Here is a 15409-nt window from a genome sequence, read left to right on the forward strand (position 1 = left end):
AGCATACCTTTTTAAAGACGTGCGCACAATTGCACCATTGGCTTAGCACCCTGTTGAGAACCCTGACCGCTGCGCGCAATTGCAGTCTGCCCGATAATTAGACTTAGGCAAATATCCAAATTGCATATTTTGCATATAATGCATAAAAAATGCAAAATTTCCAATTTTGAATATTTTTATATAAGTGTGCATAAAGTGCATATAATTTTAAATTTTGATTGTAACTATACATATATTTTTATATTACTGTAACAAGTAGCTTGGAAATCTCAATATTTAATTTTGTTTTATAATCTCTTCGTACACATTCAAATTTTGGGTACCTGTAGTAACTAATAAAAGAGCCGCTTATTATAAATGTACACAGTTTAGTCACGTTTTGGTTACAAAGGTTCTAAAATCAGCCAGTTAATATCTCTAGGTAAAAATTTTTATTTTGACGGCCCATTTCGCTTTTGTTGTAAAATAAGCCGTGAACACGTGTCTTCTTTGTAATTGTGAATAATTATTGTGCTTTGAAAATGCCGAAAATAGACAGTTCAGTGTCGTGGTGTCATTCATAAAATCAAACTATAGTTTTGTTCAGAAAACTATTCCTCAATTAGAATCCTCCAAATAATTATCATTGTTAGACAGTACATTTTAAATAAAAGAATTTAAATCAGTGTTTCAAAATGTTAAAAGTAATACATATTGGAAAGGAAATTTTTCAAAAATTTAAAGCAACCATGGAAAAAACAGTGGTTGTTACCAGATTCTTTCTCAAGTGGTTCAAGTACTTAATTCAAGTTCGAAGCACTTAATTTAGAACCAACTATTATCGTAAACATGAACAATGCCCCAATTACATCAGTTAATATCGAAAGAAGGTTTTCTATTTAATCAGATAGAAGCCATAAATATTTGTTAGAAAATTTTGAACAGCATTTAATAATTATTTATTTTTACCACAATTCGAAATAATATCAATTATTTATTTGTTAAAATACTTAAATACACACTTAAAAATATTTAAATAATTAGCTTAGTTAGTAAAATATATAACATGTTAATTAATACACCATGCGGAGATATTGTAAATATGTTTGTAAATAAAAAAAAATTTGTAATGTTTTTTTAATTACATGCATATTTTTTTAGATAAACGTGCATATTTTTGGGAAAAATACTGCACATTTATGCACATTTTCGTACCTTCTTATTTGCATATTTGCCTAAGTCTAGTGATGATATTGTGTGAATTAAAATATCCCTATTGCTTGCACTATATTTCGTTTAAATTAATAAATACTACTTTCTCTTAACAAGTAAATAGACTAATTGCAAAAGTAACTAACCTGTGGAACACTGCAGATAGACGCTGCTATCCAAGCTACAGCTAGCATTATTTTCTCCCGCGCTCCACCCCTATCAAGTGGTTTTAACACTGCGTAGAATCTGCAATAAAAAATCTGTGTATACAAATTTATTGAATTGGTAAACGCAATAATTAACACGATATTGTAAAAATTAAAAAGATCGATTCGACCGTTACTTGATGGAAGTCCACTTGAAGAGTACAGTGTGTACAATAAAGGAAAAACCCTTACTGTATAATATAATATGTATCGAAAAAAATGTATATAATTTTTAGTAATTGAGGTTTTTACAAGAGATATTGTTTCTACATACACAAAAAAAACGAAGGTTGATTGACGAAGTTTGTTTGTGTAACCTCGCAAAGACTCACGTATAGCTTACTTTCAAAATCCGAGTTGGAAAAAGAGATAAAAATCCCACAGAGGGATTAAATTGAGCATTATAGTATTGTCATTATTCATAGTAAGATTAAGATAATTACTATGCTAGTGAGTCGTCCTGCGAGCAGGGTGTCCTGAAGGCTACCCCGCAAAGCAACATTTTAGTAACTTTATGTTGATGTATGTTGTAAATCATAAATAAAGTTATACGTTAGAATCAGTGTTTCAACTCGACATATCAATCCTGCAACGTATCATGGCAATCTACCAACTTAACATAGCGACCCTAGCCCTTTAAACCTGGACAGCGGAGACGACAGGACGCTGAGAAGAAACAGTGATGGGAAATAACCAAAACAAGAAGAAGGAGCAAGTATTCATAAACCAGGCGGGAAACAGCGGAAGCATTACAGCTACCAAAGAAAAGGGATACGATATATCTATTCCAGAAATATTGGGAATAATAGCGTTTGCCCTAGTATTCATATTCGTCGTATGGTTAATGTATAGACAATGGAGAAGGCAGCTGGAACGACAGATCCGACGAGAGGTTACTAGATCAACGGAATTGCTGAGAGTGTACACCAAGATTACAGGAACAGCCACGAAGCAATGAGAGGGATAAAAGACAAAGTGAGTACATTGGTTTACCTTGTTATATGTGTACAGTCAGAAAAATGAAGTAATACCCATGAACGAACATATTAAACACGCTATATTTTCCTGTCACCGTGTCACACAAAAAATTGGCCAGCGCAAGTACATGCAATAATTTATTATTGTTACATGTACTTGCACTGCACAATTTTTTTGTGACACGGTGACAGGAAAATAGTTCAGAGAAATAAGGAAAAAAATATCCTGTTCGTGACGCAACCCCCTCCAGGCCGAAACCAAATTTTTGAGTAGTATGGATATCTACATTAATAACCTATATGTTTCCTGCAGCCGATTTTGATGATATACATAGTTATAAACAAATGAAGATCAGAAAACCGTAAATTTTCGCTTTTTTCGTCTATAACCAAAAAGTTAAGCATTTTCAACAAATTTTAGAGTGAGAGACTCATAAACCGTATAAAAACTTCAATATGGCGTTCGCTGAATATGTCTATCTTTATTGGTTGCTTAGAAAATTGCAAAATAAATCAAAAATTTTGAGTTTTTACAAATGTTCATAACTTATGTAATAATTAACTTAAAACGTTCTTATTACACGAAATGCTGAGACTTCTGGTGCTTAAATCATACCCTAAATTTCAAATCAATGGGTCGAATAGTTTCAAAGGTATTTAATTTTATTTCCCAAATTAATTTTTTTGCAACGCTATAAGTCAGAAAATGATGAAGTTACGGTAATACTTTGGATATTTTATGAAAGAAGAAGATTTATACTATTAATTTAATTAAAAAAAATGACAAAAAATAATTCTAAATACTGCAAAATTATTTTGCAAGAACATGTGAATTAAAAAAAGGGGGGCTAACTTCGTCCCTAAGTGTCCTAGCACAATTGTTTTTCTTCTAAATGTGTATAAAAATTCAGTCTTTCCAAATATGAAAAAATAATTTTTCTACGGGTAACCGTTAAAAAGTTATTCTAATTGTTTATAAGTAAGCAAAGAATTGACGTGTCTTTGCAAAATAATTTTGGCGAACTCTGTAAAGTACTTGCATGGGCGCCCCAGGATTATTTTCAGGGGGTGCATATAAACTTCAGAAGATTTCTTCTGGATTTGTACATACTATTAACGAGTATAAAATATACAACTACACATGCATAGCTATGTACATTCCTTCGGTGCAATTGCTATTTTGACAGGGTATTTTTTAATATTAAAAATAAATATACTAAAAAAGACAGGTTTTTTTTTGGTGAAATTATTCAACTGCCAGGTGTTTAAACAAATTACGCGTGCATGTAAATGAAAAGCGCTATAGGTAAGCAGCAGTGTGAGAAAGAGCGTATACCGATAGCTGTTTGCGTTCTATATTGTAGCTGAGCGAGTCCGTTCGCGCGAGAAAAACCACGTAACCTGGCGATACCCATGTTGTTGTGCCTCGAAACGTTAGAGTAATTATTATATATTATAGTTTCTTTCTTGTTCTTCACGTGCCATCTCCGCTACGGAGGTTGGCGATCATCATAGCTATTTTAATTTTTGAGGCAGTAGCTCTAAATAGTTGTTTCGAGCTGCATCCAAACCACTCTCTCAGGTTCTTCAACCATGAAATTCGTCTTCTTCCGATGCTTCTTCTGCCATCTATCTTTCCCTGCATTATGAGTCGTAGGATGCCATACTTCTAGCTACATGTCCGAGATACTGTAGCTTCTTTTCTTTAATTGTAAGTTCAACTTCCTTTTCTTTACATATTCTTCTCAGTACTTCATTGTTTGTAACTCTATCTACCAAGGAAACCCTCATAATTTTTCTATAGGTCCACATTTCAAAGGCGTTAAGTCGTCTCATTGTCTCTACATTTAACGTCCATGATTCCACTCCATAGTATAGAACACTGTAGACGTAACATTTTGTTAGGCGTACTTTAAGAGCTAATGTTAAATCTTTGCTAGATAGGACCTTTTTCATTTTTATAAAATTAGAAATTTTTATTAATTAAAGGAAAATATTACGTACTATACAATAGATTTTGCAAATATGATAGAAAAAGACAAATTTATTATTATAAATATATAGGTGGAAAAGCATAAAACTATAAGCTAAATTAATAATGTGTGCGAATCTTGTACTTCTTCTTCAAACTCCTCATCTAAGCTTAAATATTCATTCTCTTCTTCTTCGTCAGACTCCCCTCTAGACTCAGATTCCTCTTCTACATGATCTGTAAATAGTTGTAATATATATTTAGAATTAATTAAAAATTAATTAGTAATTAATTAATTGAGTTGCTTAGTATTCTCTGTCCTTTTATACGAAATCTAAGCCTGGACAATCACGGGCGCATCTGAAAAAAGACTTGTCATTGTTGAGATGTGGTGTTATCGAATAATGTAAAAAATATTACAGAAATACTCAACACTATGAAGGAAGGAAAAATGAGCTACTTTGGTCATATACTAAGAAATAAAAAGAGTGATGTGATTGGTTATATAAGGAAAAGTGCATGAAAAAAGAGAACCGGGAAGATGATCCATATTCTGGTTGAAAAATTTAAAGAAGTGGAGTGTTAAAAACAACAATAGAACTCTTCAAAATCGCCGCAGACAGAATAAAATGGACCGTGATGATCGCCATTGTCATGAAAGGATGAGGTACACGAAGAAGCAGAAAATTGAGTTAACTAAAGAAAAGATTTCAGTTATAAAAAGAACATGTATGTAAGCTTACCTTCAGCAATATATCTGAAATTCTCTTTGGTTCGCTGATGAACTATAGCATCATAAACTGATTGAGGCAAACAATCTCCCTCAAACCAATTAAAATCTAATTTATCCATATTTAGTATCCATCCATTTCCGTTAGGTGTTAAAGAACCGAGGACTTGCAAATATGCGATTCGCCAAATTCTCGTAGTATACTGAGTTCTAAGCAGATGTTTTCTCAATTCGGCTTTGCACGGAGGCAAAGTAGATGGATCACATACTTTTTCAATATTTCCTTAAAAGGCTCATTTTTCTTATTAGACTTAAAATTTCGGCAGAATGTTTGAAATCGTGCTGTGTTGATATTTGATAAATTTTTTGTACCATAAATTTCGCACACAAATTCTTCCAAAGTTTCGAAAATTTCATCGCGCGTACCGGTTACGTGGGCAACTCCAAGATCCGTTAATGCTTTCTGATAAATTAATTTTTTTTTTAATTTTAAACGGTCTTATCTTGCCCTTTTGGAAAAAAGACGAATTATAATCACATCCGGTTAATGGGTGAAAAGCAGACAAACTCGTACATGAAGATGGCTCTAATTCCGTATGTACATCGTTATATTTATGTACCTTTTAGAATTTCCAGTACCATACTCCATAGAAATCTCTAGATCGTCACTTTAGAGATGATCCATGTTTCCAAGCATAATTATTAAAACATATGTATCAGAAGTTTTAATAAGAACATTGGTCTTTGCTAATGTATTAAGCTTACATACTTGATGAATATTCTGCGTGTCGGCTTTTTCGTGATTTTCGCAGATCATGTTATCGTCGATTGACATTTCTATACATAATTCATACGATCACATAAATCATTCAAATCATAATTTAAATTTATTAATAAATTATCAATAAAAGCACTATCTCATCTGTAGACCAATGTTCAATTAAAAATTTGACAAAACTCTGCTTAAATTTAATATTTTTTAATTCCTTGGCAAAATCTGTTAGTTTCCATCCATTTCCGTTAGGTGTTGAATAATTACATAAAGCTCCTTTACGCGTAATTTGTTTAATCACTTGGCAGTTGGAAGATTTCACCAAAAACCTGTCTTTTTTAGAATATTTATTTTTGCACCTCCCTGTCCGGAAGGAATGTAGATAGCTATGCATGTATAGTTGTATATTATATACTCGTTAATAGTATGTACAGATCCAGATGAAATCTTTTAAGTTCATATGCACCCCCTGAAAATAATCCTGGGGCGCCCATGCAAGTATCTTGCAGAGTTAAAATCGCTCTCAAATCGCCTGGCCTGTTTATTTTCTTTATATTTGAATATTTAAATTTACTTTAATGTCACGTCAATGATATTTTTTGTAATAACAATATTTACCTTTTTTTTAACTTTAGGGGGGTTTTTGGGGAAAATAACCGCTACCCGCCAGCCAGACCGGCATTTTTGTATTAGGCTATCATGGAAGAGTCACCTGAAAAAATTTCAGGTTGCCTAAAATACCTACTCAAAAATGTCTCACAGCTCTCGGACCATTAGGTAGTAAAATAGCCTCACTTGCAGAATTAATTTTTTTTCAACTTCTTGCGTTCTGTGATAAAAAATAAGAATCAGCTTAATTTTAACCCCCTCCCTCCTGCATCAAAAAATCATTTTCCGTTTTTACGCAGAATGTAGACTTTTACAAAGCATGTCTATTTTTATATACCCGTAGATTAATGTTCATAACAGCATAATGCATTTTTATGATTTTAAGCTTAAAAAGCTGTTTATCGGACATGGGTGCAGGTCTATTTTGTTGTGTATATCGAAAACTATACTTTTAATTTTTAAGATTTTTTCGCATATTGAGCCATGTTCAAACATCCGAAAAACTGTTTTGTAATAGGGTGTTGGGTATTTTTTTCCATTTTATAACTATTTTTATAGACCCTTAAATTCAGTGTACATAATATCCAAAGGAATTTTCCATTTTGTTTTGAAAAAAGCGTAAAACTATTTTTTTGACATGGCTGTAGGTCAATTTTTTTGAGTATATCAAAAACTATCTTTTTAATTTTTTAACGATTTTTTGCGTAACGTGCGCTATCTTAAAAAAACCGAAAAACATTATTTTATGGGATTTTTGAGTATTTTCCCCCATTGTAAATCTATTTTTTATAGACCCATAAGTTCAGTGTACATAACATCAACGTGCATTTTTTTTGGAAAAAAGCATAAAAGCTGTTTTTCGGACATGGCTGCATGTCTACATTTGTGTACATCAAAGACTATATTTCTAATTTTTCTCAGATTTTTCCTCAAGGTACCCCACTTTAGAAATTCCGAAAAATTTTTATGGAGTTTTTGGTGATTTTCTCCATTTTATAGACTCCAAAATAGATCTAATTCATTTTTTTACGTTATATGCAGATAAAAATAAGACTGAGCGAAATTTTAACACCTCTCCAAGCAGTAACCGCTACTATTTCTAAAGTTGGAGTGAAAAGCAGGGAGTGGGGGGGGGGTAGAGAGATATAAGTACGCCAAAAAATCATAACACAGTAAGGTCTCTTTTTATGCGGATTTTTTTTATGCGATTTTGAAGTTATGCGGTTTGTATTTCCCAAAAATTTCTGTTATTAATAACTACTATACGCTGTGAGCTCGTACGTAGAGGGGATATTTACAAATTCGCGAGCGCCAGTAGTAACAAGTCTGTAAACCTTTCCTGGAAATTTGACATAAATGTCAAAGTGATTAATTTAAAATTAAAATTAAAAACATTAATTATAAAAAATATTAGTTGGTCAAAGCTGTGGTATATAGGGTGAGGCAGATAACTGGCCTATTAGAAATATCTCGAGAACTAAAGGCAACAGAATCATGAAAATTGGAATAAACGGGTCTTGAGGGATGATCTATTAAATGAAAATATTTTCATCTCTTTGCAACTTCCGGTTATACCGGAAGTTGCTTATAACTTGCTTTTTTTAAATGGGACACCCCGTATATTTTCACATTTTTGGATTCTCCTCAATATCTTCTTGCTTAAAATATGAGATTTTGTAATATTATATAGGGTATTTTAAAAGATATTTACGTTTTTTTTTATTAATTTCGTAGCAAAATTCACACCCTGTAGAATTGTAATAGTTTGACATTAAAAACTCTGCTTACGTTCAAGTGATTTCTAATACAGTCTATTATTGTTAATAATCATTAGTATAGCTAATTTTGAAATTTTAGTATACAGGGTTGGTCGAAACTCAAAATGAATATTTTCTGAGTTTTCTTAAATAGAACACCCTGTATTTTAGTATTGTAATGAAATGATATTTCATAGTACTTTTTTATTTTATAAGTATTCCCTATACCTAACTGCTTTAATTTGTGAGTTATTGGTGATTCCAGCTAAACATTAATTGCAACAAAAAATACGTAAAATTTTATTAGGTTGGCGGTGAAGATATTCAATCACAAATAATTTTTCAGAAATAAATACATATTAATCCAGACTGATCCTTAAAATTACCAATAATGGTTTAGCTATCAAAATACCTACGTAGTTAACATTGTTGGTGCCACTAACAATTAAGCACAAATTAAAGCAGTTAGGTATAGGGAATGCTTAAGAAATAAAAAAGTACCATAAAATATCATTTCATTACAATACTAAAATACAGGGTGTTTCATTTAAGAAAACTCAGGAAATACTTATTCCGGGTTTCGACCAACCCTGTATACTAAAATTAAAAATTTAGCTATACTAATGATTCTTAACAATAGTAGACAATATTAAAAATCATTTGAACGTAAGTAGAGTTTTAGTTGTCAAACTACTACAATTCTACAGGGTGTGAATATTCCTACGAAATTAAAAAAAAACGTAATTATCTTTTAAAATACCCTGTATAACATTACAAATCCTCATATTTTAAGAAAGAAGACATCGAAGAGAATCCATAAATTGAACAATATACAGGGTGTCCCATTAAAAAAACGAAGTTATAAACAACTTCCGGTATAACCGGAAGTTGCAAAGAGATGAAAATATTTTCATTTAATATATCATCCTTCAAAACCCCTGTATTCCAATTTTCATGATTCTGTTGCCTTTAGTTCTCGAGATATTTCTAATAGGCCAGTTATCTGCCTCACCCTGTATATTTTTAACTTAAATATACTTACGTTTTAAATACTGAATTTCAGTTTTTTAATGTTCCGTAATATGTAATTATAAACCAATCTGTCAATCTTAGCGCCATCTACACGATAATTGTGAAAGTATCCGAAGTAAGAAATTCATATTTTATCAATAGAACGTCAAAATGATTAGCAAAATCCTAAAAAAATCGATTACAATTTAATTAATTTTTTGCGTTGTAAATATTAAGCGATAACAATTAAATAATAAATTTAAAAATTACCGGTGAAAGTTGAATAAGTAACCGCTAGGAGCGACACCAGCGAAGCTCAGAGCGTATAATTAATATTAACCATTCCCATCCAGATGTCATTAATCTGAGGGTTTGCAATTCGGTTATTCCCCTTGTTCCATGATATAGCATGTAGCTATTACATCAATCTGAGTTTCGCATTGAAAGGTATACGCTGTGAGCTCGTACGTAGAGGGGATATTTATAAATTCGCGAGCGCCAGTAGTGGCAAGTCTGTAAACGTTTACCAGAAATTTGACATAAATGTCAAAGTGATTAATTTAAAATTAAAATTAAAAACATTAATTATAAAAAATATTAGTTGGTCAAATCTGTGGTATATATTTTTACCTTAAATATACTTACGTTTTAAATACTGAATTTAAGTTTTTTTAATGTTCCGTAATATGTAATTAAATTAAGATAGCGCCATCTACACGATAATTGTGAAAGTATCCGAAGTAAGAAATTCATATTTTATCAATAGAACGTCAAAATGATTAGCAAAATCTTAAAAAAATCGATTACAATTTAATTACTTTTTTGGGTTGTAAATATTAAGCGATAACAATTAAATAATAAATTTAAAAATTACTGTGAAAGTTGAATTAGTAGTCCGCGAAGCTTAGAGCGTATAGCCTGTAACCAGTTAAAGTGGACTTTAAAATTTAAGTTGGTACCTTTATCAGTTCAATTCATATGGGTAAATGTCAACGTTAAAGTGAACTTTAGTAGGTAATGTTGCTGATTTCAAGTTGCAGTATAATAAACAGCACATTTTGATTTCAGGATTGAAACATTTATTTAGGAGAAATGTCGCTGGATTGCGTCTGAAAAGGTGGGTTCATTGCATCTCGATGGTTTGCCTTAAAAGAGGCAGACTGTTTATATTCCCTTCAGAGTTGTGACTGCATAAACTTCACTGATGATGCATAAGGATGCTGAAATTGTTGCTATATGGAGATGGTAGTCCAACTCTGAAGCGAATATAAACAAAACCTGCCTTGAACCCTTTTTTATCTTTTTCATTTTACTCAGTTTTTGAGTATTTAGAAACTGTCTTTCGGTCCTTTTCCTAGACAAAGAGAAGGTAAATGCGTGGCCTAAGTGTCCTCTATTTGCTTTCTCCTATTTTCGTCGTCTCTACGTGATTATATATTGTAAAATCCGGAGATATGGGATGCAGCCAGAAAGCAGTTTATTAACAAAAAGTCTTAGATTTAAAATATTGTTTATTATATTTTTATTTCAATTATTCTAATTGTTTAAAAAGTAGTAAACTTTGTATCTGGGGCTTTTCGTTGTTTTCCTCGTAATACGAGAGATGTCGCTGGATTGCGTCTCAAAAGGTGGGTTCATTGCATCGCGATGGTTTGCCTTAAAAGAAGCAGAATGTTTATATTCCCTTCAGAGTTGTGACTGCATAAACTTCACTGATGATGCATAAGGATGCTGAAATAGTTGCTATATGGAGATGGTAGTCCAACTCTGAATCGAATATAAACAAAACCTGCCTTGAACCCTTTTTATCTTTATATTTATTTAGTTGTTATAAAGTTTTATGTTTTGTTAGAAGAGGTTTTTGCAATTTCAATATCGTTAGTTTGCGTTTTTAATTCCTTCTTTAAGATTTTATTTGGCCTAATGGAGAAAAAAAAAACACATACAATTTTTGGTGGACCAACGTCCACCATTTTATGTGATTTTAGAAAAATACGGAACGTATCCCCACTTTTTCAATGCAAGTAAAGTCTTTTTTATGCTATTTTTTTATGCGCTTTTCTGTAGAACGTATTCGCTGCATAAAACGAGACCTTACTGTACAAAAATAAAAATCTACCTGTTTCGAGATTTATTTCCAAAATTATCGATTCATTCCATTTGGCATTGACAGACTGTATATTGTTTACAATACTTGAAACTTTAACCGATGTTTATTTTAAAAAACATTAGTCCTTATTTAAAACATTTTTTTTTTCGAAATACTGAAAATAAATGCTTTGTGCCAAAATAACTTAAAAATTATTAGTGATAGTTAATATTTTTATCGATAAAATGTTTGTTAAAAATGAACATATTCGCTCGCAAATAACTCGAAAATATTAACTTAGTGAAATAGTTATTTTCCTAACAAGTGCAGAAAGTCATTCTTTTCCGCACGCGACTGCAGTTTGCCGAACGACGCGAAGCGGGAGTTCGGCAAACAGTCGAGTGCGGAAAAGAGACTTTCTGCAAGAGTTAGGAACAATATTTTTTTAAGGGTCTTTAAAAAATTACCAAATCTCAATTAATTTAATTAACATGAAAATACATACACAAATTAATTCTTTGACAAGGTTGTCAAAACTAAATTTTCAATATAATTAGTTAGCATGACGACGATCTTGGTTTCCATGACGATGATTCAAAACGACTGTTATTGTCTACCGATTTGAACACGCGTGAGGAAAATTAAAAACCGCGTGTGGAAAAGTAACACGCGTGCGTATAAGTAACACGCTTGCGGAAAAGTGAAACTTTCTAAACTAAAATGCGTGCGCGAAAGTAGACATTTTTGCACGCTCGTAGAAAAAAACTTTTCCATCCTTAGTAAACAAAAAACTTAGTGAAAAAAGTAAACTGATCATAACTAGGCAGTTTATTCACTTCCGGGCTTATTTTAAACTTATATTTCACTCCCAACAAGGGGTAGTAAATACTCCCCGTAGGGCAAAAGAACACAATCGTCAATATATTATCACTTTTTTTCATATTTTCATTTGACATATTAGCTATGTGTATGCCAAATTTAATATCAGTCCAAGCGGTTCTTTAAAATTCGCTGGTTTTGCAAAATGTTACTGTTGTGAATGGACTGTTACTTATTTATTATCCTATAATAATTTTATAATATATTATTGTAACATTTTTCCTTATCCGTTAAAAATTGCTATAAATACAGCATTCCATTCATTGAGTTTCTGATTAACGATAGTATTTTTGTTCACACATATATGCCCACTTCTGAAGAGCAGAGAGAAAAAAACAAACCAGCGAAAAGTTTGTTGATGAGAAAACTTTTGGATGGCAATCAGGTCGATGATCATCAATGTACTTCGAAGTTTTTATTTGAGTTATGACTTATCTAACTTTGGAATAAGTATAAAGGTATACGAAAGCCAATATTAAAGTAAATACGCGATAACGTTCCGTTTTAAAAAATGATAAAACAACTGATAGTCGGAGAGATAGAAGCGGATTTTGTGCGTGATAAGTAATATGGAAAAACTATACGGGGATATGTTGAATTAGTTGTGTACATGACTTTCACCAACGGCCGGAAACCAGAGTTGGGGCCGAGGGTAGTTATAAGGGGTCAAAGTCGCGGATTTTATTATTTTTTTATGACGCTCATGATCGAGATAGTGCACCAAAATTTGGGAATAAGTAGGTCATGACGTACCTAAGCAAAATCTCTAGGGGCTCAACGCTGCGTGGCCGACAAAGGGGTGGGGGTAGGGGTGAATATAGAAAATATAAGGGGTTTTTTGCGACGTTCGTGATTGAGATAGTGCACCAAAATTTGGGTATAAGTAGACCATGTCATAAATAATTAAAATCCCCAGAGCCGGAAACCAGAGTTGGGGATGAGGGTAGTTATAAGGGGTCAAAGTCGCCGTTTTTATTATTTTTTTTGTGACGCTCATGATCGAGAGAGTGCACCAAAATTTGGGAATAAGTAGGTCATGACGTAACTAAATACAATCTCCAGGGGTGGCACGCTGCGTGGCCGATAAAGGGGTGGGGCAGGGGTGAATAGACGAAAATATAAGGGGTTTTTTTGCGACGTTCGTGATTGAGGGAGTATACCAAAATTTGGAAATAAATAGACCATGACATAACTAAGTAAAATGCTCAGAGCCAGAAACCAGAGTTGGGTATGAGGGTAGTTATAAGGGGTCAAAATCGTCGTTTTTATTATTTTTTTTTGTGACGCTCATGATCGAGATAGTGCACCAAAATTTGGGAGTAAGTAGGTCATGAGGTAACTAAATACAATCTCCAAGGGTGGAACGCTGCGTGGCCGATAAAGGGGTGGGGGTAGGTGTGAATATAAAAAACATAAGGGGTTTTTTGCGACGTGCTAGATTGAGATAGTGCACCAAAATTTGGGAATAAGTAGACCATGACTTAGCTAAGTAAAATCCCCAGAGCCGGAAACCAGAGTTGGGGATGAGGGTAGTTTTAAGGAGTCAAAGTCGCAGTGTGTATTATTTTTTTTGTGACCAGGCACAACATTTGGCCCCCACCCAGTGTTCCGCCCCTGGAGATTTTACTTAGTAATGTCATGATCTACTTATTCCCAAATTTTGGTGCACTATCTCAATCACGAACGGCAAAAAAATCCCCATATATTTTTATACTCACCTCTGCCTACCACCCCTTTGTACCCCAAGCAGCGTTCCGCCTCTGAAGATTTTACTTAGTTACGTCATAACCTACTTACTCCCAAATTTTGGTGCACTATCTCCATCATGAGCGCCACAAAAAAAATAATAAAAACCGCGACTTTTACCCCTTATAACTACCCTCGTCCGCCACTCTGGTTTCCGCCTCTGGGGATATTACTTAGTTATGTCATGGTCTACTAATTCCCAAATTTTGGTGCACTATCTCAATCACGAACGTCGCAAAAAACCCCTTACATTTTTTTATATTCACCCCTGCCCCACCCCTTTGTCGGCCACGCAGCGTTTCACTCCTGGAGATTTTACTGAGTTACGTCATGACCTACTTATTCCCAAATTTTCGCGCGCTATCTCGATCATGAGCGTCACAAAAAAAATAATAAAAAACGGAACTTTGACCCCTTATAACTACCTTACTTCCCGACTCTGGTTTCCGGCTCTGGGGATTTTAATTATATATGTCATGGCCTACTTATACCTAAATTTTGGTGCACTATCTCAATCACGAACGTCGCACAAAACCCTTTATATTTTTTATATTCACCCCTACCCCCACCCCTTTGTCGGCCACGCAGCGTTGAGCCCCTAGAGATTTTACTTAGGTACGTCATGACGTACTTATTCCCAAATTTTGGTGCACTATCTCGATCATGAGCGTCATAAAAAAAATAATAAAATCCGCGAATTTGACCCCTTATAACTACCCTCGGCCCCAACTCTGGTTTCCGGCCGTTGGTGAAAGTCATGTACACAACTAGTTCAACATATCCCCGTATAGTTTTTCCATATTACTTATCACGCACAAAATCCGCTCCCAGCTCTTAGACTATGAGACATCGTAGTTTCTCTACATAGTCCAAGTAATGAAGCTTAAAATAGGACAAAACCTCGCAATTTTTACAGAATCTATCGATTTGCTTGAAAATTTGAGAATAAGTAGTGGATAGTCCAAAGATCAAAATCTATATGATGCTGAATGGCGGTTTTACCATGGGGTTGGTTACCACCCCATGTCGGGGGTGAAAATTTTTTATTATAGTTTAACCGTAAAAGTTGGTAAAAACGTTCATTCTAAGCAAAAAACGTTTAATACATTTTTTTGATAAAGTGGATAGTTTTCGACTTATTCGCTATACAAAATGTTAGTTTTATATCGAAAAAATCGATGTTTTTAATCAGTTTTCTGCTAATAACTCAAAAAGTTTTCATTTTATCAAAACAACTTGTCTTAACAAAAATGTAACTTTTGGAAAAAATAAACAAAACCGATTTTTCTAATTTTCTTTAGACCAATAGTAATCGAGTTATACTTACTTTATTATATGGTAGCTCTTCTTCGTCAAATGCTAAATATTGTAGTTTCAAAGTCAAAAGACAGGAAAACTATGAATTTGTCAATGATAACTTGTTTAAAGTAATTTAAAGTATTGAAAAATTTCTATCTCCAGAAATAAAAA

At 33.0% G+C, this 15409-nt stretch overlaps 1 protein-coding gene across 2 annotated transcripts in view; it reads right to left on the minus strand.

Moving 5' to 3' along the window:
* Positions 1 to 15409, minus strand: part of LOC126882946 (adipokinetic hormone/corazonin-related peptide receptor variant I) — an 815905-nt gene that overhangs the window by 259506 nt on the left and 540990 nt on the right. For both annotated transcript variants that reach the window (XM_050648023.1, XM_050648024.1), the window contains exon 4: positions 1338 to 1437. In XM_050648023.1, coding sequence (XP_050503980.1) covers positions 1338 to 1437 — 100 coding nt within the window. The remainder of the gene's footprint in view (positions 1 to 1337; positions 1438 to 15409) is intronic.

The sequence above is a fragment of the Diabrotica virgifera genome, chromosome 4, assembly GCF_917563875.1.
Source record: "Diabrotica virgifera virgifera chromosome 4, PGI_DIABVI_V3a".
In the NCBI taxonomy this organism is placed as follows: Eukaryota; Metazoa; Arthropoda; class Insecta; order Coleoptera; family Chrysomelidae; genus Diabrotica; species Diabrotica virgifera.